The sequence below is a fragment of the Erpetoichthys calabaricus genome, chromosome 2 (genome assembly GCF_900747795.2).
Source record: "Erpetoichthys calabaricus chromosome 2, fErpCal1.3, whole genome shotgun sequence".
Taxonomy (NCBI): Eukaryota; Metazoa; Chordata; class Cladistia; order Polypteriformes; family Polypteridae; genus Erpetoichthys; species Erpetoichthys calabaricus.
The window spans coordinates 132577787-132604670 of NC_041395.2; the positions used below are offsets into that span (position 1 = coordinate 132577787).

The 26884-nt window shown below is 35.7% G+C and overlaps 1 protein-coding gene and 1 long non-coding RNA gene across 2 annotated transcripts in view; both read left to right on the forward strand.

The window, feature by feature from the left end:
- The window catches only part of LOC114645407 (extracellular calcium-sensing receptor-like), a 28056-nt gene extending 2073 nt beyond the window's left edge, over positions 1 to 25983 (forward strand). The window contains exons 2-8 of the mRNA XM_051922548.1: positions 3243 to 3685; positions 21746 to 21846; positions 21934 to 22228; positions 22535 to 23326; positions 23721 to 23948; positions 24072 to 24195; positions 25026 to 25983. Coding sequence (XP_051778508.1) covers positions 3243 to 3685; positions 21746 to 21846; positions 21934 to 22228; positions 22535 to 23326; positions 23721 to 23948; positions 24072 to 24195; positions 25026 to 25939 — 2897 coding nt within the window. The 3' untranslated portion in view covers positions 25940 to 25983. The remainder of the gene's footprint in view (positions 1 to 3242; positions 3686 to 21745; positions 21847 to 21933; positions 22229 to 22534; positions 23327 to 23720; positions 23949 to 24071; positions 24196 to 25025) is intronic.
- Positions 10455 to 11331, forward strand: LOC127526834 (uncharacterized). The gene is made up of 3 exons (XR_007934274.1): positions 10455 to 10600; positions 10721 to 10974; positions 11216 to 11331. It is a non-coding gene; the product is annotated as an uncharacterized LOC127526834 (long non-coding RNA).
- Positions 25984 to 26884: the final 901 nt, after the last annotated feature.

Below are 26884 nucleotides of genomic sequence, written 5' to 3' on the forward strand. Positions count from 1 at the left end.
TTGACAACTAAAAGACTATAAGCACTTCATTTTCCTTTTTGATTCTCTGGTTCTTGATTTTTTGAACTAACATTTTACTAAAATTTCTGGGTTTCATTTTGGGGTTTGGTATTTAGCAAGGTCATTTTTTTCAGTTACAGTATATGCACATTTGTATGGTTAAGTCTCTTCTCTTCCTGATTCAGTATTTAAAATACTTTCTCACAAATTTTTCAGGGGATTACAGTCGCCACTCCTCAGCAACAAGGAGTGTGTGCAAAGACATAAGACTACAAAATGGTGGCAAGCAACAAAACCAACATGACATCAAAAAAAGATGGAAAAAAATTGGAAATACTTAAAAACACATTCCAGCAAGAAATCAATGACAGAATTAAATTCTGTGACTCCCCCAAAATCCATAATTGCATAAAAAAGAGAAAAGTATTTGCAGAATACATGCCAAAAATTAATTATGTTTATTACTCATAGAAGGTACCAGTATGGGTTGTATTTCCCCTGTTCTTACCATCATTTTACTGTATTTTCATGTGGCAGGGGTATTGTTGTTCCTGTGGCAGAGTAAGCCATTCTATGTTTTCTTATAAACAAAATCTGCCTAATTTTCTTCACCTCCCACGTACTTCTATTCTAGAAAAAAATATTGATCAGTCTTGAGAACTCAGACAGCATTTCTTTAATATATAAAAACATTTTAATGTCCCTCCCTTTCAAAAATCCCAGAGTACATTGGGTGTCACAGCCTTGGTGTCACAATCCCTCTTAACCCATTAACAGGCTGTGTTTGGTGTACTTTCAGATGGGCTTAAAGTGAAGAAGGACAAACAAATTGTAATGGCCTTTACTTTACTATTGGCACGTAGACTTATCTTGCTCAACTGGAAGAATCCTAGCCCACCTTTTTTAAGTCAGTGGGTAACCAATGTTAAATATTATTTGAAATTGAAAAAAATCTAATTCTCACTTAGAGGATCTGTGCAAAACATTTTTAAAACCTGGCAGGATCTAATCAATAAAATTTTAGAATAAACATTTAAATTGAAGAAGTGGATTCGCTTCCCTTAATTATTATTATTTATTTATTTTTCCTACTATTAAAGTTTTACTCTGTTGGCCTAGCTTTGTTTCTCATGGGTAGGGGTTGATTTAATTTGAACTTAGTTTTGTAAAATTTGACTTGCTTGTATGGAATGTTATTTGCTTTTAATAAATTCAATAAAATGTTAAAAATAAAAAAAATAAAAGGTGGTGGCATACTCCTGCCAATATCCTAGCCTCTGGATTCTTTAAGAAAATGATTATTTTATGGACTGTCACACACAGGAAACAGCTAAAGGGCTTAAATAATAGTAATTCTATGCCAGACCAGGGGGTGGTGGAGTGTGCTGTCTCTCTCAGTCTCTTAAAGACCATTCTCTGGAAATCCCAGTTGGTTCCGGCGCCAATGATGACGTCACTTCCAGTCATAAAGACATCACTTTTCTGGCTCCGACAATAATGTCACTGCCGGTCATGAAGAGATAGATAGATAGATAGATAGATAGATAGATAGATAGATAGATAGATAGATAGATAGATAGATAGATAGATAGATACTTTATTAATCCCAGGGGGAAATTCACAAGATGTCACTTCTGGTTCTGGCGCCAATGATGATGTCACTCCTGGTCATAAAGATGTCACTTCCAGTTCCGATGATGTCATTTCCCGTTTTGTTAAAACCGCCATCTTGTCTCAATGCAAACCAGTTCTGTTTTGGACTCTGTTCTATGAACATTGCTCATTTAAAAAATCTACTTTTGTAGCCGGGGAAACAATATACGGGTGGCTGCACCAAAATTTCATGATATCTGTGACTCGTTTATGTGACACGGCATATTTACTGTTTTTGAATTAACACCTTGTTACTCTAACTTTTGGACTATAGTGTTTGCCTAATTGTTGATACTCCTGAGCCTTTGGCAATTGACTTCAGCCTGTACTTAAACTACTAAGTTCTTTACCCTTAGACATTGTTATTATTTCTCCTTGACCTAAAAAAATTGTCTTTTAACATGTGCCTGCTGATTCATGTTGTGGTTAGGTTAAGTTTCCTGCTGACAGGCTGGCCAAGCTAAAAAGGGAACTTGTGGCTAAACTGAAAGTTCAAGACAGAGTGGACGTGCTGAGGCACCTAAACACCTAAAAAGGTCATGCACTGTTAGGTCAACAGAACTGACGGACTGCCAGTCAGCCTAGTGGACCTGGTTAGTTGTGATCATTTAAGGTTTCAATGTTCCGCTATGCCGTGTTAGCAACTGGATGTAACCAATAATATTAAAGGTCTTCTGAATATACATATAATGAAATTTTTGGAATTCTTATCTGATCAATGAAGCGTATAAAAAGGCACAGTACCAGTTCCTCCTTAGTAACACTTATTCTTTGATAATGAGGTGCTTGCTCTCCTGTAAGGGTTATCTTTTGCAAGGCTTAGAAAATAAAGAAGATTGATTGACACTTCCTCCTGCCTCTGTTCATTGCCTCAGTTATACAGGGAAACAGATACAAGATGGGGGTGCCAGTGTATTTCTTTCACACTATCATACTATATATATATATATATATATATATATATATATACAGTGGTGTGAAAAACTATTTGCCCCCTTCCTGATTTCTTATTCTTTTGCATGTTTGTCACACAAAATGTTTCTGATCATCAAACACATTTAACCATTAGTCAAATATAACACAAGTAAACACAAAATGCAGTTTTTAAATGATGGTGTTTATTATTTAGGGAGAAAAAAAATCCAAACCTACAAAGCCCTGTGTGAAAAAGTAATTGCCCCCTTGTTAAAAAATAACCTAACTGTGGTGTATCACACCTGAGTTCAATTTCCATAGCCACCCCCAGGCCTGATTACTGCCACACCTGTTTCAATCAAGAAATCACTTAAATAGGAGCTGCCTGACACAGAGAAGTAGACCAAAAGCACCTCAAAAGCTAGACATCATGCCAAGATCCAAAGAAATTCAGGAACAAATGAGAACAGAAGTAATTGAGATCTATCAGTCTGGTAAAGGTTATAAAGCCATTTCTAAAGCTTTGGGACTCCAGCGAACCACAGTGAGAGCCATTATCCACAAATGGCAAAAACATGGAACAGTGGTGAACCTTCCCAGGAGTGGCCGGCCGACCAAAATTACCCCAAGAGCGCAGAGACGACTCATCCGAGAGGTCACAAAAGACCCCAGGACAACGTCTAAAGAACTGCAGGCCTCACTTGCCTCAATTAAGGTCAGTGTTCACGACTCCACCATAAGAAAGAGACTGGGCAAAAACAGCCTGCATGGCAGATTTCCAAGACGCAAACCACTGTTAAGCAAAAAGAACATTAGGGCTCGTCTCAATTTTGCTAAGAAACATCTCAATGATTGCCAAGACTTTTGGGAAAATACCTTGTGGACTGAGGAGTCAAAAGTTGAACTTTTTGGAAGGCAAATGACCCGTTACATCTGGCGTAAAAGGAACACAGCATTTCAGAAAAAGAACATCATACCAACAGTAAAATATGGTGGTGGTAGTGTGATGGTCTGGGGTTGTTTTGCTGCTTCAGGACCTGGAAGGCTTGCTGTGATAGATGGAACCATGAATTCTACTGTCTACCAAAAAATCCTGAAGGAGAATGTCCGGCCATCTGTTCGTCAACTCAAGCTGAAGCGATCTTGGGTGCTGCAACAGGACAATGACCCAAAACACACCAGCAAATCCACCTCTGAATGGCTGAAGAAAAACAAAATGAAGACTTTGGAGTGGCCTAGTCAAAGTCCTGACCTGAATCCAATTGAGATGCTATGGCATGACCTTAAAAAGGCGGTTCATGCTAGAAAACCCTCAAATAAAGCTGAATTACAACAATTTTGCAAAGATGAGTGGGCCAAAATTCCTCCAGAGCGCTGTAATAGACTCATTGCAAGTTATCGCAAACGCTTGATTGCAGTTATTGCTGCTAAGGGTGGCCCAACCAGTTATTAGGTTCAGGGGGCAATTACTTTTTCACACAGGGCCATGTAGGTTTGGATTTTTTTTTTCTCCCTAAATAATAAAAACCACCATTTACAAACTGCATTTTGTGTTTACTTGTGTTATATTTGACTAATGGTTAAATGTGTTTGATGATCAGAAACATTTTGTGTGACAAACATGCAAAAGAATAAGAAATCAGGAAGGGGGCAAATAGTTTTTCACACCACTGTATATATATATATATATATATATAAAATATTATGGGGTGCCAAACAGGCAAATACATTGATTTTTCTGAATATATAAAGTCATTGTCGAAATATATAAAGTCAAAACTTGAATATATAAAGTCAGCATTGGAATATATAAAGTCATTGTCGGAATATATAAAGTCAAAACTTGAATATATAAAGTCAGCGTCAGAATATATAAAGTCATTTTCGGAATATATAAAGTCATTGTCAGAATATATAAAGTCATTCCTGATTATGTAAAGTCATTGTCGAAATATATAAAGTAATTCCCGAATATATAAAGTCAAAACTTGAATATATAAAATCTGTGTTGGAATATATAAAGTCATTGCAGAGTATACAGTACAGAGTGAATCGACTCAGGCACGTGTTTAGTAAACTCTGTGGGGTCCTAATACAGTGAAATGAAATAAGTTAACCAAAAGTTAGTCAAAATGTTAATAAAAATAAATTTCAACTAATCTTTTAATACAATATTTGTGCTCCTCTTTTTTTAAGCGATATATTTAATTTTTCGATGGGCGCGTTATGAGACATTCCTCACAAGACCGACCAACTGTGAGAGAAGTTTCAGAAAAGCGTTATACAAAAAATATAATAAGAATTAGTAGTTTTTGTATTTTGCAATGGATAGTAACACAGAAAGGCAGGTTGTGAGAAATTTAATCGAAAATGAAGAGTTCATAGATACTAATGCGTGCAGACCATATCCCCACCCAAGTACAGTAGAACAAATGGTATCTGAATTGGCTACATGTTCAACATCAACGGCGCACACTTCTAGTCAATATCAGGCACCTCAACAGGAAGTGAGCAGTATTTTCAGTAGAGGACATAAAGTGCAGTTGCCAGTGTACAATCTGAGAAAGAACTCTCGAGGTTCAGGAGGATTTTACAGGTACATACAGGCTGTAAAGCAGAAGCGCTGTATAGACAAACTGCCTAAAGTAAGAAATTTTCGTTTTTTGCCCTGTGGCGGAGAACAATCAGGCTTATGTTTATCCAAATGATAACAAAACAGTAAGCTTTTTTCTAATTTAAAGCGTTTTGCCCTTCTACCGGTTGTTTTTTTTACAGTGGGACACAGCTAATATAACTAAAATTCTTCCTAAATTAAATGGTTCATTTGGCTTTCAGTAACATGTATAGTATATTTGAATGTCTTTATTTTAGAAAACTTCTTGGATCGGGAAAGCCGTCAGTAGAACATCCGACATTTTTCAAAGAAGTGGTACTCCTTCCAGATGCTGAATGCCAGAAAGTGCCCAGAGCTGCAATTAAAGCGTGGCTGTTTGAGTCTGGTCATAGTCAGCGGTGGAATTCAAAGTGTGTTGGGATGAAGGCATGGTGATGAAGGCTGTTCGTGAAGCGTTCAAGCCAAAGGTTGATACATGTGGGTTAGTATTGCATTTCCTTTTGTATAGTTCTTTCGCTGGAAGTGCATATCTTGTAAATGTAAAATTTAATAAACTATTGTTTTATGTTTTATATTTAATTGTAATTATGTATTACGTTATCTATCGATTTTTAATCTTAGACAAATTTTACTTGGATGTCACAGCAAACTGGTGGTGCCATCCTTGACGAGCCTCCAAACTTTAAATGGCTTTGTGATTAAAAAGATATTTCATCAGAAGTCTATATATGTAAGACCAGATACAACACTGTTGACTTTCCCTGAGGCATCTGTAAGTTTGTATTTTAAAAATGGTTTAATATTGGACATCAATTTATATTTGGAGATTGTCCCTGTAACAAATTAATGTTACAGGTTTGCACGTGTATGTATTCTTAATTTTACTTAAGTAGTTACCAAAGAAATGTTTTGAAAATTTAAAAATGAAGGTTGTGGAATACTTTCATTGATAAATTTAAATATTTTTACATGTGATATTATTATTATTAATATATTTTATTTTAGCCATCAAATTCTGAAGGAGAAATAATTGAGGAGCAGAAGAGTGAAAGAGATTTTGAATCTTTAGAAGTATGTGAATGCTTTAATATCAATATACAATGACTTGGGTTGGTACAGCTTAATATAATAATGCACTTTTAAAAAAAAACTGAGACCAGTTTTTAACATCATTGGTAAATCTAATAAAGATGAATAGGTGTGAAGAGGTGTTGCAGAAGTTTTCTATTCACAATATACATGGAATTTTGTAATTGTCCCAGTGTATACTGTTTAAAATTTAAAAAGTAGTAGAATTTATAAACACCTTTCTTATACACCTTTGTTTTAAGTTTCTTTCTTATCTGTTATCCACTTTTTGATGTTTTACTGTGCCATGATTTAATAATGAAATATCACTTTAAATTGTAAAGGCAAGTTTTTAAAAAAGAAACCCACCATCATATAGTTTAATTTTCAATGCTACTTCACCGCTCCGAGAGTCTAAGTTCAAATCATGGCCCGGTAATCATGTGTAATGTGTGCATTCTTCTTTGGGCACTCTAGTTTTACTGCAAGTTTGTCAAAGAGTGAGGGTTAGGTTAATAGACAGTCGTAATCTATGTTAGTTAACTGACCTGGTATCTTGCTCAGAGTTAGCTTCAACCTTGCGCCAAATGACGCCAGGTATGGCTCTGGTGTCCTGAGAGTCATTTTCTTTATTAAATATATTCAAAGGTGCATGGTTTAAAGCATAATTAAATTTGTTACATTTCTACAATTATATATTTTTTTATTTATCATTATAGAAAAACAGAAGTGATGCCATTGATGCAATAAAAATTCATAGCACCAGAAAAATACAAGAGCAATCTACTATGTCTCTTAATCAAGGTGCAATTTTTACTCCCTTGCACAAGACCTTAATGAGACATCAGGGGAGCTTTACAGCTGGGTTACTGTTTAGAACTGCCCCCACAATATGTTTAAGAAGAAAATGTTTTTTACATCAAAGATATTTGTGTTCCAGTCAGAAAAATGCCCAAAGTCATATTCTTGTCTTAAAGGTGATTTGTTTTCACTGTAGTACTTAGAACAGAAATGCTGTGTTTTGAAGTGTCAAATTTGAAATACTGAATTGTGTGAAATGTAAAATTTAACTTTGATATTGTCCTGAAGTGATGGAAAAAAGTCTAATCCCAGGGTTTTTCTGGCAGTCCTGTAGATGTTGTTGTAATTTTTAGAACATTAGGTTAGGTTAGGTTTTAGAAAACACAGAAGAACGTTCAATTTTTGATTTATTTAGAGCAGTTCTGCAGCCTTTCTATGGAGGTCTAGATGTTTACTTTTTTAAATAACTCGGACATAATATTTTCAATGCAGTTTATTTTTGTATAACATTCTTCTTGGAGTATAGGCACAGCGCACTGGTTCTCTGGTAAATGCAAATTCAGACTTTACAAATGACTGTTTATATAATGGATGCACATACAGATACAGAATTGTTTTAAACAGACTGGAAAACAAAACAGTCTGAAATCTTGGATAGTGAAAGGAAACTGGTTATGTTGACTGGTCCAAACAGAGAGGTTATAGTTTTGTGCTTTAATTGATTAAATTGCTCAATTTTCAGAAGCTGTTTATACTTCAAAGAAGATTGCTTGATTAAGGTTTTATTATCAATTATATTTCTGTTCAGTTCTTATTCAGTCTTCCACTTTTTTGCTTTCAACCCTTACTAAACATAAAAAAGAGTTTTGTTATTTGCTTCAGCATGTCATATGTTAGGTATGTCAGGCAAGGAAATGGAAAACCGAAATAACTAAAGTAAAACTGAAACTGACAGGATGCAATAATTTGTTCAGTGTTTGACAGTGTTTTAATTTAAGTGAAGTGACATAATTTACTCTGTGTCCAGTGGGAAAGCCAAAACATTTTTACACATTCAAGCACATTAAAATTATTTTCTCTCATTTAATTACTTTCCTTGTTGTCAGTATTTGAGTGCACTTTGAAACAGTTGTGATTTTTCTTTACATTTCATACATGAATTTTGAATACATTTGTATACAAATGTATAAATATTTACTTAAATTCATATATTAATGTCAACTATATGTTGTCCACTGTATGGGGTGGCACTTTCAAAGAACATTCTGTTGTCCTTTAAACTTGTTAATAGTTTGTTTACATTTGCCAGAATATTTTGGAGGTATCAAACTAAATAGTAAAACATAAGCTACAGAAACCAATGTGCACAGTCCAACAATTGTTTGTGGAAAGATTTTACAATTTGATTAAAAGTACAGATTGTTAGTATACCAGGGACTTTTTTGTATTACTTTCAGAGTCCTACAAAGTAAAGTTAAAGTTTTTCTCAGTGTGAATAATTAATATTGTGAAATTACTTGTACAATATTTTACTCTATGAACATTCTTTCCATATAGTGACTATGTTAACCTTCTTGAAAATGAAGAATATTTGTCTGAAGATTCCAATATTCAAGAAGCAATTAGCAGATCATTGATGGAAGAGACACTTAAAAGCCAGCAGTATGTAGTTTAAATTAATGCTGGGTTGAACCCCAAATATTTTTAAAAAAATTTTCACAGACAGTTTAAATGTATTGTTTAGCTGTACATGTTTGATGTGTTCAATCAATGTATCTTTGGAATTTTCAGTAGACTGCTAGTCATAGCAAAAGGAAGCTGTAGGCCTGTAAATGTATACAGTATAACTTACTGAGATGCAGTTGCGACAGGATATTTCAGCATAAATCCTTATGTAGAATATTAACCGAGCAATATTTAAATTTTACAGAGATACTTTATTGTCTGTTGAGCAAATACTGATGCCACTTACCACTGCAATAAATGAACATGAAGTTACTGAGTTCAGTATAATACGACGATATTTTTTGGATGGCACAGTGAAAGCAATGAGTAGATCAAACTTTACCCCAAAAAAAAGAATTGATGTAAAATTTACTGACGATAGTGGCATTTCTGAAGGAGCAGTAGACCTTGGTGGTCCAAAACGTGAATATTTTCGCTTATGTCTGAAATATTTGAAACATGACAGTGGAATGTTTGAGGGTGCTTCAGGGAGCAAACTTTTAAGTTGCAATTCAGCAGGTATGTTTGCAAAATTTATCCAATAAATTTATCCAATAAGATGAAAAATTTTGAGACAATTCATTCCATTTCTTTTTCAATTATAGCCCAGGTAGGAGAAGGTACTTGGTCACATAATGTCAGTGGTGGGAATTAAACCTACAACCTCAGTGTTTGACGTTCAAAGCCTTAACTGCTTGACTAAGTTATCGTTCTAATTGATTTTCATATAACTAAATGTTTTGCTTTTGTGACTGATTTTTGTAAAAACTTTTTTTATCAATCTTTCGTGCAGCATTAAAGGAAAATTGCTATTTTGTTTGTGGGACAACTGATAGTAATGTCTGTTGTGCATGGTGGGCAATCACCATGCTTTTTCTCCCCAATTCTTTATAAATCCTTGGCCAAAGGTCCAGAAAATACTGAAGCAGAAGTTGAGGATATTCTTGATATTGATATTCGTAATCAACTTATAGAGGTATGTTCAACACAACAATCTGTTGTTTTTTTATTTCTGATAAAATAGGTGCCCATGGGGGCCAATGCTGAAAAACAGCGAAAACCATCAGAAACGTCTGTGAAAAAAATCTTATCCACTTCAAGTCATTTACTTCTATGCTCACAATGTCTCAAACACACATGTATTTGTACTGAAATTTTGTTAAATAAACCACTTCCAGAAAATAGTATCATCAATGAAAATGTTACATACTCGAATGCAAGTGACCATTTCAGTTGAAGAACTGCATACCTCCTTAATTCATTGGTCACAAGTCCAGCCCAATAACCGCTTATTCATTTGCAAACATTGTGCTTCATGTTATATCAACACTGCCAAGTTCTCCGAGAGACAAGTACAATTGACTATTAAACAAAAGTGTGTGAAAACAATACCAGGAACAGAGTCTGCCTCATGCTTGTGCACGTCTGAGATGCTTCAACAACCATAAGATCAGTTCAACTCTGCACTTTCACAAACTGATGCAAAATAATCCCAAGGTATTCCTGTTGTGGCTCAGCGCTATGAAAATAAATCTAATAATGTTACGTAGGTCTACAGTTTTAAAAAATGTATGGTTCGACATGTTCCATTTCAATTCATGAGAGCATTTTACAGAAGTGATTTATTTAACAATATTTTAGTTAAAGTATATGGGACACATGATGTGATGATTTGATGTGGATTATGTGACACTTGTAGGGTGTGATTTTTTCATTGGAGTTTTTATACTTTTTTCTTTTGTACAATGTTGTTCCCCATAGATGGCAGTTCTATCAGAAGCTTTATATCCATTCTGCATAAAAACTTTAGATTAAAAATTATCTGTGCCATTATCAACAACTACATAGGGTAAGCAACAAATTACAAAAGAAATGGATAGAGAATTCCTTCAAATTTCTTGAATAATAAATACTACAGTCCACTGTTAAAGAAAGGGTAAGTAGCAATCACACAATTACATAGTTTACATTTGGTCCAATTTGTAAACAAAAAGTACCGTAATTTAATACTGTTATGTCTCCTTCTAAATAAAAACAGCTACATCAGACACACAATTGCAAGTGGCTATCAGTAGAGCATCCAGCATTTTAAGCCTTTCTGGGTGTTTCAGAAAAATCACCTTGGAAAATAAAGGAGCTGTTACCAAAGATGTGGCACATTGGTATGTGTTACAGAGAACAAGAACTCCATTTGAAAGGTATACAATATCAATTTCATTAAATAAATATTTATTCCTTTTTATACCCTGAAAATTCAATGTACTTTTCTGAATTTCAGATATTTACAGTATTTCATAAATTAATCAATGTTTACTTAAAATATTTTATTGTAAAGTGTTACTTACAGGTTCATTATTTTACATATACATGTAACATATTAAATATGGAAGTAGTTATAGGAATTGGGTTTTACTGAGAACTTTTATTTTTTAGTTATAGATTTCAAGAAGGACTGCAGAGCCTTGGAGTTCTTTCAGCATTTCAGCAGTTTCCACAGAAGCTTCAATCCCTTTTTATTAAATTGGAGAAAAAATTAACAACTATTGAGGTTGAACAACTTTTCAAGTTTTGTATGTCAGAGGAAGGAAGCAATAGATACGAAGCTGAATTACTTGTAGTGGGATTTTGGAGAGACAATCTGCAAGATGCAGAATGTAATGTATAAAAATAGGCTGATTATTATAATATTACGTGTATTTTACAGGTGGCATAGTAGAATACTACTACTACATAGTAGAATACTACTACTTCACAGTTCCAGTGTTCTGAGGTGGAATTCCACACCAGGTTGTTATTTCTGTGAAACTTATTTCAGTTTTTTAGTTTACTAAAAATGTGCCTGAGTCGTTTCAATCAATATATTTTGACTTTGACTTTATATATTCAGGAATGAGTTTATATACTCCGATGTTGACTTTATATATTCCGACAATGACTTTATATATTCAGAAAATCAATGTATTTGCCTCTTTGGCACCCCCATAATATATATATATATATATATATATATATATATATATATATATATATATATGTATATATATATATATATATATATATATGTATATGTATATATATATATATATATATGTATATGTATATATATATATATATATATGTATATATATATATATATATATATATGTATATATATATATATATATATATGTGTATATATATATATATATATATATGTGTATATATATATATATATATATATATATATATATATATATATATGTATGTATATATATATATATATATATATATATATATATATGCATATATATATATATATATATATATATATATATATATATATATATATATATATATATATATATATATATATAATATAGCTTTTCCTTGCTCTTCCTCTCTCCTCATGGACTGCTTGCTGTTCTTTTGTAATAGCTATTTAAGTCTCTAAGCCTTCACAGTATATACTACTTTTTATGTATGCTAACAGCAGCCATCAGAATATACTCTAGTGACCAGCACAGACCACAACAGAGATCACTGTGAGATGGAAGGGCACCTGACTTTCTCAATACTTTTTATCTCATACTTGGAGATATCAGTTTTAATGTTTTGTTTGACTGTGTTCTCATAGTTTAAACGTCTACCCCCATTGTGGAGACTGTTTTGGAAGTTAGCAGGTGTCTCACACTTCTAAACCAGACCTTAACTGCCAAATGCAAATCCCTGGGCCAAGAAAGGCATTTTATTTTTCCAACTGTCTTTCCATAAGCTCCTCTTTGCATCAGTTGCATGTTCCTTCATTTTGTTCTCCTATATTCAAGATAAGCACAGCCCTACTCCACTCTCAACCATGATTCCCTAGATGAGGAGTAGATCCTCCTTTTAAAGCCAGACATGGAGGTACTTCTGGCATGTCAGAGGTGTAGCTCAAAAACATGGCTGGGTCAGATTACATATTCCTTGCAGCCATGAGCTTGTCTAAACATGACTACCACCAGGAGAATCCTGCCACCCAGTGGGCTGGAGGAATATGTTGCCCTGGGTGGCAGTCTCCAACTATCTCTTTATTACCCCAACCTTCCGAAACCAGGAAGACAGAAACAACTGTTCCTTCCAGGATGAAAAAACCACCCATACCCAGCCACTACAATGAGTAAAGTTTGACATTACCAGTTTACCCTAACAAACGTGGCATTACACTATAAGTCGGTGGTAGAATCCATGTAAACTTCAGGAGAACATTAAATTGCTATTGTGAAAACATTAAAATCTGTTTTTATTCTTCCATCCATGGCACTACCTGTCACATCACAATTATGTCTATCAGGTAAGAGCCATCCAACCATTTATTTCACCTGCATTTTCAAAGTCAGGATTTGTCTATCACAGAAGCAACCAAACCACACCTATTCAGGACTAAACTCTGTTAAAAAGCATAGTCCCACACGCCATTCTCCCTTACACTTTAATGTTACCAATGTAAAGGTGATCAACTGGGATCACCATGCTGCAAAGACCCTATATCCCCTTAAATGAAAGACAGGCCACTTTGAGCTTCAGAGACAGGTGCAATTCTTTGGTCCATTATTGGGGTTCCCAGTACTCTGGCATGTTTCCTTTGCCTGAGGATGTTACGGCCCATAGACTTGCCCTCAAAGGCAAATGGTAAAGTGTCCCAGGTGAGCTGGTCATTTCTAAATGCAGCAGGTGCTTGAGCTCTGGTTGCGATTCAGATTTCCTTCACCAGGCTCTGTTGCAACATTCCATCCAGATCTAACATGTCCAACCCCAATAGGACAGGATAAGGCATTTCTTTGACAACCCCAACGGACATACATTGCATACATCTGACCTCCTATCTCGATACCCAACTTCACCATGGCATAAGATACTTCATTGCCATGATCACACCTCAGAAGCACTCTCCTAGCTGTTAGCATTATTTTTTCATCAACCACATCCCTTCTAACAAGGGGCTCGGTACTCCCAGTATTTAAAATTGCTTTTCTGGTATGAGCAGAAATTTTGACATTCATCAACTTTTTCTGATTCAGTATGGTTGTCTTCCTTGGCAAGGGGCATGGCACATAACATAACATTTCTTCTTTAACTGCACTATTTTGAGCTGTTGGAAACTGTACTATCTTATGCCCCTTCTGGCTACACCCATAACAAATTATGCTTGCCAAGCTGCTCCCCCTCCCAACCATAGAGGAGAGAAGCATGACGTATCCTGACCTTTGGTGCACCTGTAAGGGCAAGATGAGGTGATGGTGATGACTTCACATCTTTTGGTTTCCATCTCTTTTCTTGGACTCCACTACCTGTTCCTAGGATGTCCACGAATGTTCAGGAAGACCTCCACCAATTTTGCAGGATGGCATTATGACTGTGTAATGTGTTAGAGAATCCAGGTCTTCATCTAAGGTTCCACCAGCTCTTAAAATTGTTCTAACACAATAAAATCTATTATTTGTTCCTTGCTGTACAGTTGTGAGTTTAGCCATCGGTTACATTGATTTTTTGAATGATTTTGCAGCTCTAAAAAAGTTTCACTGCCTTTCCACTGAGCAGTTCGAAATGCTAATCTATAACTCTCAGGACTTATTTCAGACTTGCTCAATATGGCCTGCTTGAGCAAGTCATAGTTCAGTGACTCAGCCAGGTCCATAGTGACAAAAATTGCCCTGGCCTTACCTGAAAGTAAGTGTAGCAGCAGTATTGCCCAATCAGTCTTGGGCCAGGAGAAGACTAATCCCATTCTTTCAAATATTACTAGGAACAGTGGAACAGTTTTATGTCCCCCTCATCCCTGTAAGGAGGAAGCTTCGGGTTATCTACCCACCTTAGTATACCTTCAACTGCACCAGTTGGATTGGAATCCACTACCCCAGTAACGGTCATATGTCCGCTCCCAGCCGAAAGACGACCTGCACCTTGTACTGCTGAATGTGCCTTCTCACATCAACACTGTACCTCCTCCTGTAGTAAGATAAACTGATGCAGCCAAGCTTTCTGTCTTTGTTCCTGTTTCTTCTTCTTGTGCTCCTGTGATGACAGGAATTGTTGAAACATCCTCTCCAATGCCTTTGTTTCTGATGTTGTACCTCCAGCTGTATCGGGGGATTGTAATAGTGCTCCTGCTAATTCACCTGTTCCTGGGACTGTTGTCACTGCCTTTTTAGGTGCCATCTCAGCCAGGCACCCTGGTCAATCCCACCACTGACACCAAAATGCCACAAGCTGCCTACAGGAGTAGGTATCCTGCTAAAAGTTTGGGACCGACCAGGACAGACAGCTGACACAGGCAGTGTCAAAACAAAATATTAAGCAAGAGAGGATGGATAAAAGTAAAACATGTTTATTACAACAGCATATTGAATTCTGGTGCAGGAATATATACAGTGCACACACACAACAAATTTATAAAGAAAAAAATAATCCATGAACTTCTTCAAGTAAACAAATCATTCCATGTAAAATAAATAAATAATTAATTAAATAAATAAAGTGAAGAAAAACAAAGTACTCAAAAACAAGGCTTTACCCCCAAAGGCAATTTTCCCTGTTCTGGAGAAAAAAAACAGCCCAAACACTATTTAAAAATAAGGCTTTGATTCAGTCTTCAATAATTCAGCTCCTCAACCTACAAAATAAATCAGGAGCCTGAACTGACCAATAAGAGTCTGTTACACTCCACTAAAGCAGCCAGACACTGAGCCACTCTCTCACTACTGAGAGCTCATCAGCACCTCTCTACAGTAAACGCTGTACCTTTTTTGAATTCTCTTCTCTCCCTAAGGCAGTTTAACCGACCCGTGGTGGAAAATGTCTCAACCCTTATAAAGATGATGGACTACCCTGCTGTTGGACGGAACTGACTGTATTCCCTTAAAAAGGAAAACAACCCGTATAACTCAAAACCAAACTAAATCTGACACCACCTAATATAAACAATAATACCAAAAATAATCTCTCTTTTATACGTACATCTATGGTCACAATAATGCAAACTGAAAAAAATCATTAAACCAAAATAAACTCAATATACTTAAAAAGGTATCCCACCTCCTGGATGTCTTTTTCAGCTTTCTGAGCACTGCTCATGCGCTCAACCAAAGCACCCCATATAAAATGGCATCTTGCCTGGCGCATGCGCCTTTATTTGAGAGGGAACAGCCAGAGAATAAGGAGCTATGGTAACCCCACCTTTCATGCGTGGATGAACAAACAGTTAAGTCCTTTTTTTTAATACTTTCACTCTCTGCTTTTCCCTGTTACTGGAACTGCACTGTTTAAATACCTTGTTGTGCTGCTGACGCTCAATGTTGTGAAAGTTTCAGCTGCATGTTACTTTGGGGACGCATCTCTACGTCACAGATTGGAGTCAGGGCCTGTATCAACAGGCATGGGAAACACATCCTGGACAGGACAAGCGTAACTTGCTCCTGCAGGAATACCAGGAAATGATACAGGCAAAAACATCTCAAGGAATGTAAAAGTATTGGAAAGACAGTGGGGAGTGCACAATAAAAAAGGGCACATTCCTCAGCAATGTAACTGATGGCAGCGGGAGGCTGCTATTGAGGTCCCTGCAGTGTTATCTGGCCATTTCATAAGAAACGGATCAGCAGTCTGGAACAAGTACTTTGGGCCACCAGATGGGTCTATATAAACACAACTCCAGGGGTTTTGAAGAATTATGTCTGACTCAGAGATACTTGACAGGAGACCAGCAGTGACATCAGAAGTGATAAAGGGATTGGGTATAAAAGAGGCCATTGCCCATTGCTTTTATGAACTTGGAATCAGGTGCTGTATGAATGAGAGAATTCAAGAGGAGCGAGAGGGAAGAAAAGGAGAAAGTGTAGACAAGGGGAGATACTGTATGAAGGGTCATTTTGTTATTGTTTTACTGCTTCATTTCTTATGTTTTGCCTCCAAAGTCCTGTAACCTTCTTTATTCAGTTGTAATAAAACCTTTCTTCCCTTACATTTTCAGTTTGTTTGGCATTTTTTGGGTTTAGGGATTGTAAAAGCACTCTCACGGGCCACACCATTCAACTTAACAGCAAATCTGTGGATTTTATATTTTTTTTCTCACTGATACAGATAGATGAGCAGAATTTACATTCTTAGTTTGGAATTTAAAATTTATTATATATTACTGTTCAATTTTAGTTCTGAAGGGTTAATTTGCTCCTTTATTTTCCAAACCCACTCATTATATTATTACGTCTCAGGGAGCAGTGGTCAATCGGACGCTGGCACACGCATGCTGTTGCCACTCCTCTCAGTTAACAACACTTTTCGCAAAATACGACTTAATCCTATACTTTCTTATGCTTGTTTTATTTTATTTATTGTACATATAGTTCGTGGATGCAGCTGACGCGAACTGTATGAATTTGGTTTAATTTTTACAGATTTTATGGACTTTGACTGAGAACAACTGAATCTGTGGATCACGGGACGAGACCTACGAACATTTCTTTGTACCCAGCGATCTAGGAGCCTGGGATGATCTGTCTCTTTGATTATATTTGCTATGCTGGTCTGCTCCCGATTCATTTTACTGTGCTGTATGACTAAGAACTGATCTGATGTTCATATCCACCTGGCTTGTGGCTCTGGGGTGATCACGCCTGTAATACCCAGCATTACTGTTTATAGCTGTATGTTGGAACCTCCAAATCCTGCTACCTCCTCCTGCTATGCTTTCTGCTGCTCTGCTATCAACCGCTCATCTCCACTACCGCACTCACCCGTCTCACCGGCTCCGCTATGCTGTGCTGCTTCTCCACTGCTATCAGATAAGTATTGCTCAGTATCATGCTAAAATACTCTCGTGACAAACTCCTTCATATTAAACAGTTTGTCCAGAGCAAATGGTCTGACTGGAATATTCTAAAATACATTGCGGGTCAGGTCACCGCCACTGCCGGGCTGCGAATGAAAAGACCACCAGCGGCATTTTCTCAGGAATACGCTGTTCTACTCACGGCCCTGGAAATAGAAGTGTCAGTGTGCCAAATTTACAGTATGTGAAAATAAACTCAGGTCATGGCTCTGTGCAAAAAGAAGCCTCATTAACTAATATTGCATTGTTTAACTCAAGATCTCTTAATGGCAAAGCATTGAATTCATCATTGACACCAAACTTGATATGCTGTGTTTAACGGAGACTTGGCAAAAACCGAATGAATTTACGTCTCTCATGGAGGCAACACCACATGGATACACTTTCCTCACAGAGCCTCGCAGTTCAAGACAAGGCGGTGAACTTGCAGTAATTGTCAGATTGGATTTACACATCAAAACAGTCCCAATTGGTTGTCCATTGTCTTTTGAGTGTCTGGCTCTTAAACTAATAATGGAATCAGGTCCTGTCTCACTCATTGTATTTATGCATCCTCCAAAATACAATGCATCTTTCTTATCTAATCTGACTGAACTATTAACAAACTTAATACGAACTTAACTTAACGAACTTAACTTTTCCCAGAGAGTTATCCTTCTTGGTGATTTCAACATCCATATCGACATCCCTACATCTAAACTGAGAAATGAATTCCTATCCTTACTGGACTGTTTTGACTTGACACAACATGTTGATTTTCCCACCCACTCTGGTGGTCATATATTGGATCTGATCTGTACTTCTGTTGCCAACATTTACAGCACTGATTTGCAACCATAAGGCAGTACTTTTCACTGTCTCATTATCTCTCCCTCCTCTTACCTGTAAATGACAAATTTCTTACAGAAACCTTAAAAATATCTGTCCCTGTGTTCTTTCTGGAACCATTTCTGATCTTTTACTGTCTTCACCTATTCCATCAACACTAGATAGTTTTGTTGGCCACTATAACACAGCCCTTCATTCAGCATTAGATAAAACAGCTCCTTTAAAACATAAGGAGGTTTCCTTTAAGTGTTCAGCTCCTTGGTATAATTCAGAATTGTGATCTATGAAAGCAGTTGGCCGACGCCTTGATAGAATGTCACGTAAGTCTGGCCTCACTGTGCACATCCAGGCTTTCTCTGACCACCAAAGAGCTTATAGAGAAGCACTAAGCGCTGCCAAGAACACCCATTATGGCAGAATAATAGAAAGTGGCCACGATAACCCAAGGGCTTTGTTCTCTATAGTTAATAAACTACTCGAACCCGCATCTGGCCCAACTACCTCTTTTACTGAAGTCTGTGAGAATTTCCTCCACTTTTTCCATAACAAAATTAAAGATCTAAATAATTCAACTAACATAAATACATCATCTGTTTATATCTTTCCCTGTTCTTACACTCCATCCAGCTCCTTTTCCAAGTTCTCACCAGTCACATCTGCTTTTGTTAATAACCTGCTTTGTAAGATGAGGCCGACTACTTGTGTACTGGACCCCATCCCCACCACACTACTTATTATGCCTTCATGCCATAATCCCAACTATTACAACAATAATAAACACATCCCTTGACACTGGCACTGTGCCAGTCACTTTTAAAACCGCTTCTGAAACCCCAATGTTAAAAAAGTCTGGCCTTGATGCTGACAATCTTAACAATTTCCGGCCTGTTTCCCACTTGCCTTTTCTATCAAAAGTTCTTGAGCGTGTTGTAGCTTCCCAACGCACCAACTACTTAACTTCTAATAATTTGATGGAACCCTTTCAAGTCTGGTTTCTGGGCACAGCACAGCTGTGAAACTGCTCTGCTATGGGTAACCAATGATTTGCTTATGGCAGCAGACTCTGGACAAACCAGCATATTAATTCTATTAGACCTCAGTGCAGCATTTGACACTGTCAGACATGACATTCTAATGTCCAGAATGGAGAACATGCTGGGTATCTCTGGCACTGCCCTCCAGTGGCTCAAGTCCTACCTGACTGATAGGCAAGAGTTTGTTAGCCTTGGCAACAACAGATCCAGCTCAGCGCCAGTCACACAGGGAGTTCCTCAGGTCTCTGTCCTCGGCCCTCTTCTCTTCTGTATTTATATGCTTCCCCTTGGCCATATTATTCGTAGCTTTGGACTGGATTATAATTTTTATGCAGACGATACTCAACTCAATTCAAAACTCAATACTCCACTTTCAATGTTAAAAGTGGAACTTTCTCAGCTCACAACCTGCCTCAGTGAAATTAATACCTGGATGGAGTAGAACTCTTTAAAATTAAACTGCAACAAAACCGAACTCCTGCAAATTGGGACCAAAGTGCAACTTAATAAAATGAGCTCCTTCCCAGTCCATCTTGGCGGTGATCTCATCAGACCTGCCTCTGCTGCAAAGAATCTTGGTGTCAATTTTGATTCTTCCGTTTCTTATTCCGCTCACATAAATCACATTAAGAAACTTTCTTACTTTCACCTCTGTAACATATCCCATGTTCGCTCCTTCCTCTCCTTTTCTAATGCTGAGAAACTTGTCCATGCTTTTATCACATCCCACATCGATTATTGTAATTCCCTACTGGCACGTGCCACTTCTAATCTTATATCACAGCTCCGGCTTATTCAAAACTCGGCTGCAAGAGTCCTTCCTCGAACCAGCAGCAGCGAGCACATAACACCCATCCTGCTCTGCCTTCACTGGCTCCCCGTGTCTTACAGAATTGAATATAAAAATCTACTAATAACCTACAAAGCCTTAAACGACCTTGTGCCAAACTACATCAGTGACCTTCTACATCACTATGTGCCTGTTCGCCCACTAAGGTCCTCTGATTCTGGCAATCTTGTTGTGCCCCACACTAATCTACGCTCCATGGGTAACAGGGCCTTCAGCTGCATAGCGCCCAAACTCTGGAATGACCTACCGAAATTAATTACATCAGCTGACTCCATGAATTCTTTTAAAAAACAACTCAAAACTCATCTGTTCAGGAAGGCTTTTAGCTCTACTTGACTTTATTATCCTTCTGTCAGTTTACCTCTATGTCAAGATGCTCATGTAACCTGTATGTGTGTGTGCGAGACCATCAATTATGTTGTCTGTTAGGCTTTCTCTGAATTCACTGTCTTACTCTTCTCTATTTATTTATCTGGTTTAGGACAATGCTATATGCTGTATACCCTGCCGTTCTTTCTTAAACTCTGTAAAGCGCCTTGAGCATGGGAAAGGCGCTATATAAATGAAATGTATTATTATTATTAATCCTGACAGCACAATACAAGTCATTTGTGTGGCACACAGAAGCACACACCGACACTTGCTTATAACACATTGATTTACAGGGACAAGCTACCCTTACCAGCGTATCTTTGGGATGATGTGAGAAAATATAGTACAATAGCTGGATTAAGAAAATGGAAGGATGGATGAAAAATAAGGAAGTGGTTAATGATAAAATATAAAATAAATAAACAAATCAATCCAAGTGAAAAGAATAAATGCATTTCAGAATGCAATCCATTACATTAACTTTTACAAATGTAAAAAGTCCAAGTGTTACAGTCCAAGTGCTGAAAGAAAGACAGGCTATTTGTTGAGCCATGGGATATGACCACTAATAGCTTTAATAGACACATATTGGTCTAACATATTGTGTGAAAATGTTCCTCTTTAAATTTTCCTTTGCATAGATTCAATGGATGTGGACAATATAGCTCTAAATGCCAAAGTGTATTGATAAAGTACATATACTACAAAACTATAGCTTTTTCTCATTAAAAGAATTTTAATTTATCAGAATTTAAACAATGATGACATGGAGGATAATATCTGCAGAAAAAGAACAACAGCAAATGTGTAAATCCCATGGCTAAAATGAGTACATTAGGCAAATTAAAACCTTTCCTACTTTGCAGTTATTCAAGGAGTAATAACACTATATAAACTCAGTCAACTCCAGCTCTTTATCTTTGGTGTCTTGTAATTTATTCAGAGAAATGCTTCTGAGAGTTATTGTGCTGGCTCTTTCGGTATGGGGTGAAGATCCTCTTTGTAAACTGCAAGGAAATCTTGATCTTCCTCTTCTTTCAAAGACTGGTGACTTTATTCTGGGTGGAATTTTTACACTTCATAATAACTTTATAGCATCCAAACCCACACTTAAGTCAACACCTGAAGCATTAGTCTGTACAGGGTGAGTATTTTTTAATCTGTCTAACATACATTAGTGTCAATTTTTATTTTTAAACTGTGACTAAATTTATGTTTCTATTTTGAAAAGTTTAAATTATAAAGAATATCACTTTGCTGAAACTATGATCTATGCGATAGAGCAAATAAACAACAGAACAGATATTTTGCCTAATGTGTCACTGGGATATAAGATATATGATGCTTGTGGTACTATTTCTTTGGCAATCAAAGCTGCAATGGCACTAATAAGTGGAGCAGGAGAAGCACAATCATCAACTCTGCCGTGTTCTCAAAAGTCAAGCATTCATGCAATCATAGGACAGTCTGGCAGTTCTACAACTATTGGTATCGCTACGCTTGTTGGCCAATTTAACATACCAGTGGTAAGTGTTTTTTTGTTAATTTTTAAATCTTCCTCTGTGGCTCTTCAGTAAATCCTTTTTACAGGTTTAATTAATATAAAGGTTTAAATATTCAAATAAATGTTAGCATTATACCAAGTTTGTATTAAGTCTTTGACATGTAAAATACAAAATAAATATATTTACCGTTAAAAAAGTAACAGTATGAACCTGTTCTATACAATTAGTCAATTATTTTTAGTAATATATTATTATGATATACTGAAATTGTATATAATAATGTATATTTTACACATATATAGAATTTAACTGCTTTAATTTTCACAGATCAGTCATTTTGCTACTTGTGCTTGTCTCAGCAACAGGAAAGAGTTTCCCACTTTTTTTAGGACAATACCAAGTGATTATTATCAAAGCAGAGCACTGGCACAACTTGTCAAACACTTTGGATGGACCTGGGTGGGGACAATAAGAAGTGACAATGACTACGGCAATTCTGGCATGGCCACCTTTGTAGAAGTAGCCCAGAAGGAAGGTATCTGCATTGAATATTCAGAAGTTATTTACAGAACCAATCCAAGAGAGAAATTTCTTAAAACAGTTGATGTCATTAAAATGGCTTCTTCAAAGACTATTGTAGCTTTTGCAATTTTCATAGATCTGGAATTTTTAATGAAGGAATTACTGCTTCAGGATGTTACAGGTCTACAGTGGGTAGGCAGTGAATCTTTGGTTTCTGCCAAAAATCTGGCAACTAAGGAAAACTACAGAATTTTTAAAGGAGCAATTGGCTTTTCGCTTGCTAATGCAGCAATACCAGGGCTGAAAGAATTTTTGCTGTCAGTTCATCCATCTAGCACTCCAGGCAATGCAGGTTTAATTAAACTTTGGGAAGATATGTTTGATTGCAGTTTCAGTGCTTCAAATTCTAAAACTTGTACAGGATCGGAGAATCTACAGCAAGTAAATAATCTGTACACTGATGTTTCTGATCTAAGAACTACATATAATGTGTACAAAGCTGTATATGCTGTAGCACATGCGCTCCACGACCTTCTAGCTTGCCAGGATAATCAAGTACCCTGCATGACGAACCCAAAAGATATACTGCCACTGCAGGTAAAGTTTGTCATCAAATCTTAATATATTTTTTAAACATATTTTAACCAAGAAATGGTTAACTGTGTGGTTATTATATCTGTTTTCATGGAAAAAATTTTGATTTTCACTTCCATAATTTTTGTTACAGATACTGTTAAAGTGGATTTAAGGTTGAAATAATTTGCACTGATTTCTGCTATAGTTGAAATATCAGTAAGGATATGTAGAATTTTTATAAATATTGTAATGTATATAGAAAAAAATCAATTAACAGCATTAATTAAAGCAGTATATTAAGATATTTCAAATCTATCCTTGATGTTACTGTGAAATTGTTAGGCAAACAAAAGCTGATAAATTCTAGGATTTGATGGCCTGCTTTTTGTGATCACAATATTTATTAATATAACAGGCACTGCAACACCTGAAGAAAGTTAATTTCAGTGTAAACAATGGTGATTATGTAAATTTTGACATTAATGGAGACCCTCCTGCCAGATATGAATTGGTGAATTGGCAGCTTAGTGTAAATGGAATCATAGAGTTTGTAACTATTGGATTTTATGATGCACTTATGCCAGAAGGAAAGCAGTTCATAATGAACAACAAGAGCATTATGTGGGCCACCAGTGATGGCAAGGTGATCTCTTTTATTTATTTTGATTTAAACAAAAGGAAAAATTTAGTATGATTTAATTGTATGAGCTTCATTACTCTATACTTCAGAATTGTATGCCATTATGTTTTGTTGTTTTTTTTCTAGATTCCAAAATCAGTATGCAGTGAAAGCTGTCGTCCTGGTACACGTAAGGCTACACAGAAAGGAAAACCAGTCTGTTGTTTTGATTGTCTACCATGTGCAGAAGGAGAAATTAGTAATAGCACAGGTAATGACCAAAGTGTTTAAATACGCAAACTATTTAGTAAAATCCATCCTTTTCCATAACCTGCTTTGTATAGTGCACAGATAAAAGGGTTTGGAATATATCCCAGCAGAACTGAAAATAATCATGAACCAGTCCTGAACAGGATGTTAGCCAATTAAAGGTTGCACAGTCTGTATTGTAACCTTATGTTTAGAAGTTGCCAAATTAAATATATGCAAAATATTCCTTGGATTGTGGGAACTAGATAACTGAGCATCAGGACACCATTTTTCCTGTATTAGTTTATTGCAAAAATGATCTGCTCTCGTACTTAATAAAGTTTTATCAAAACATTGTTTTTGGACATCTCTATACACTTTTAAATTATTGCAATATGCTGGTGGACTAAATGGATGATTCTATATAACATAATTTTTTATCTAGAATAAAGTCCACTTTTTTCACTTCTTTCTTGAGTTTGTACTTTTGAGACAGACAAAAAAATAATGCTCATTCTTTTTTTCTTATCTTGTTTTACTCTTAACATACAAGCACTACAACTTAACAATGGTAGACAATGGTTTACTTTACATTAATGTGTCTGTGTCACTTTTGAGAAATATTTGTAAATCTTCAATAGAAAAGCTGCTACACTGCTGTGAAACTAAATATCACTTTGGAGTTTTATTGTATTGTATGTTTTTAGCTGCATATTGTACTAAACTTTTTTTGCATAATGCTTTCTCAAAATATAGTAATATAATTCATCATTTTCTATTTAGCAGTAAATCAGCATAGTCCAGATGTTCCTTAAAATGGCTAGTTCATGACACTCTAACTTTTCCTTTCAGATGCAGTACACTGCATGACGTGTCCTTTGGAATATCGGGCCAATGAAGAGAAAGACCAGTGCATTTTGAAGGACATTGAATTTTTGTCTCATGATGAAATAATGGGGATGATATTAATTATACTTGCTTTGTTAGGAGCTTTGATAACTTCCATGGTCACTGTTGTATTTTTCAAGTTCAGAGATACTCCAATTGTGAAAGCAAATAATTCAGAACTAAGTTTTCTTCTTCTTTTTTCACTGACTCTGTGTTTTCTGTGCTCACTTACATTTATCGGGGAGCCCACTCAGTGGTCCTGCATGTTACGACACACAGCTTTTGGGATCACATTTGTTCTTTGCATCTCGTGTGTTCTGGGGAAAACAATAGTTGTGCTTATGGCTTTTAGAGCAACAATGCCTGGTAGTAATATAATGAAATGCTTTGGACCAACTCAACAGCGGTTAAGCGTTTTAACTTTTACACTCATACAGACTTTGATATGCATCATTTGGTTAGTAAATTATCCTCCATTCCCCAAAAAGAATGTGAACTCTAATAAAGAAATAATCATTTTAGAATGTGAAATGGGATCCACAGTAGCTTTTTATATTGTGTTAGGATATATTGGCCTGTTATCAGTCATGTGTTTTGTTTTGGCTTTTCTTGCTCGGAAATTACCAGATAACTTTAATGAGGCAAAATTCATCACATTCAGCATGCTGGTGTTCTGTACTGTTTGGATCACGTTTATTCCATCTTATATCAGCTCTCCTGGAAAGTATACTGTAGCTGTAGAGGTATTTGCTATTCTGGCATCAAGTTTTGGCTTACTTCTTTGTATTTTTGTTCCAAAATGTTATATCATACTACTAAAACCAGATAAGAATTCAAAAAAACACCTAATGGGTAAAATGCAGACAAAATCGCTTTGACATCTAAGTGAAAATGCAAAGACATTAAAACTATGATACAGCACATAGTCAAGTATTGATAGCACAGTAAGCTCAAATTAAACAGAAATATTCTGAGCTGTATGCTATTGTAATGAAATGATTGCTAAAAACTTTAAAAATTAAAAGTGTATGTAATTCAACATGTTTGTTTTAGAATTTTAAAAATGTTGTGTTTTGCTCCAGTCCCCACAGCCTTTAACTAGTTTAGCCTGGTTTATTAGTGAAGGGCAGGATGAATTAAATGGATTATGAAATATATGAAATAAATTTTATCACATTGCAAAATAATTTATTGATAATTTTATTTTACATCTAAAATATATTCTGGCATATTTTGAATGGACTTCCTGTTCATCTCAAGGAATTTTATCTTATAATTTATATCATTTGATTGTGATTTGCAGACTTTATGGCATATCAACACATGAAGGAAGCTATTTCACTATAAATTAAAATTGTACTATGATATGTTAGAAATCTCTTAATTATTTACATATCTAAGTTCATTAATAAATATCTGTAAATGATGATGTTTGTTAGTTTGGTATAAAGACTGAGAAATAATCTAAACAAGTAACCTGTATAGTTAAAATATAATTTATTATGCTCAAAAATATGCCCCACCACAGCTTCTTTATAAACAGATTAATGTGTGTTTACATAAAACATTCAATCTAAATGGATAAATTATAAAGCTTGTGTGATATAATTTCTTTGTAACACTTTTTGCTGTTGGTGATGAAAACACATTACAGAAAAGTTCAGTTTTATGCTCTCAATATGTTATTAGCAAACAAAATTAGCAATATCAGTTAACAATTGGTTTAAACATCTTTTTGGCAGAAAGTTTAAAATATTGATCCAATGCAATATTTTTAAAACTTCGCGTCTATTTGGATTTTTAGAAGAATTGTACTTCTCACT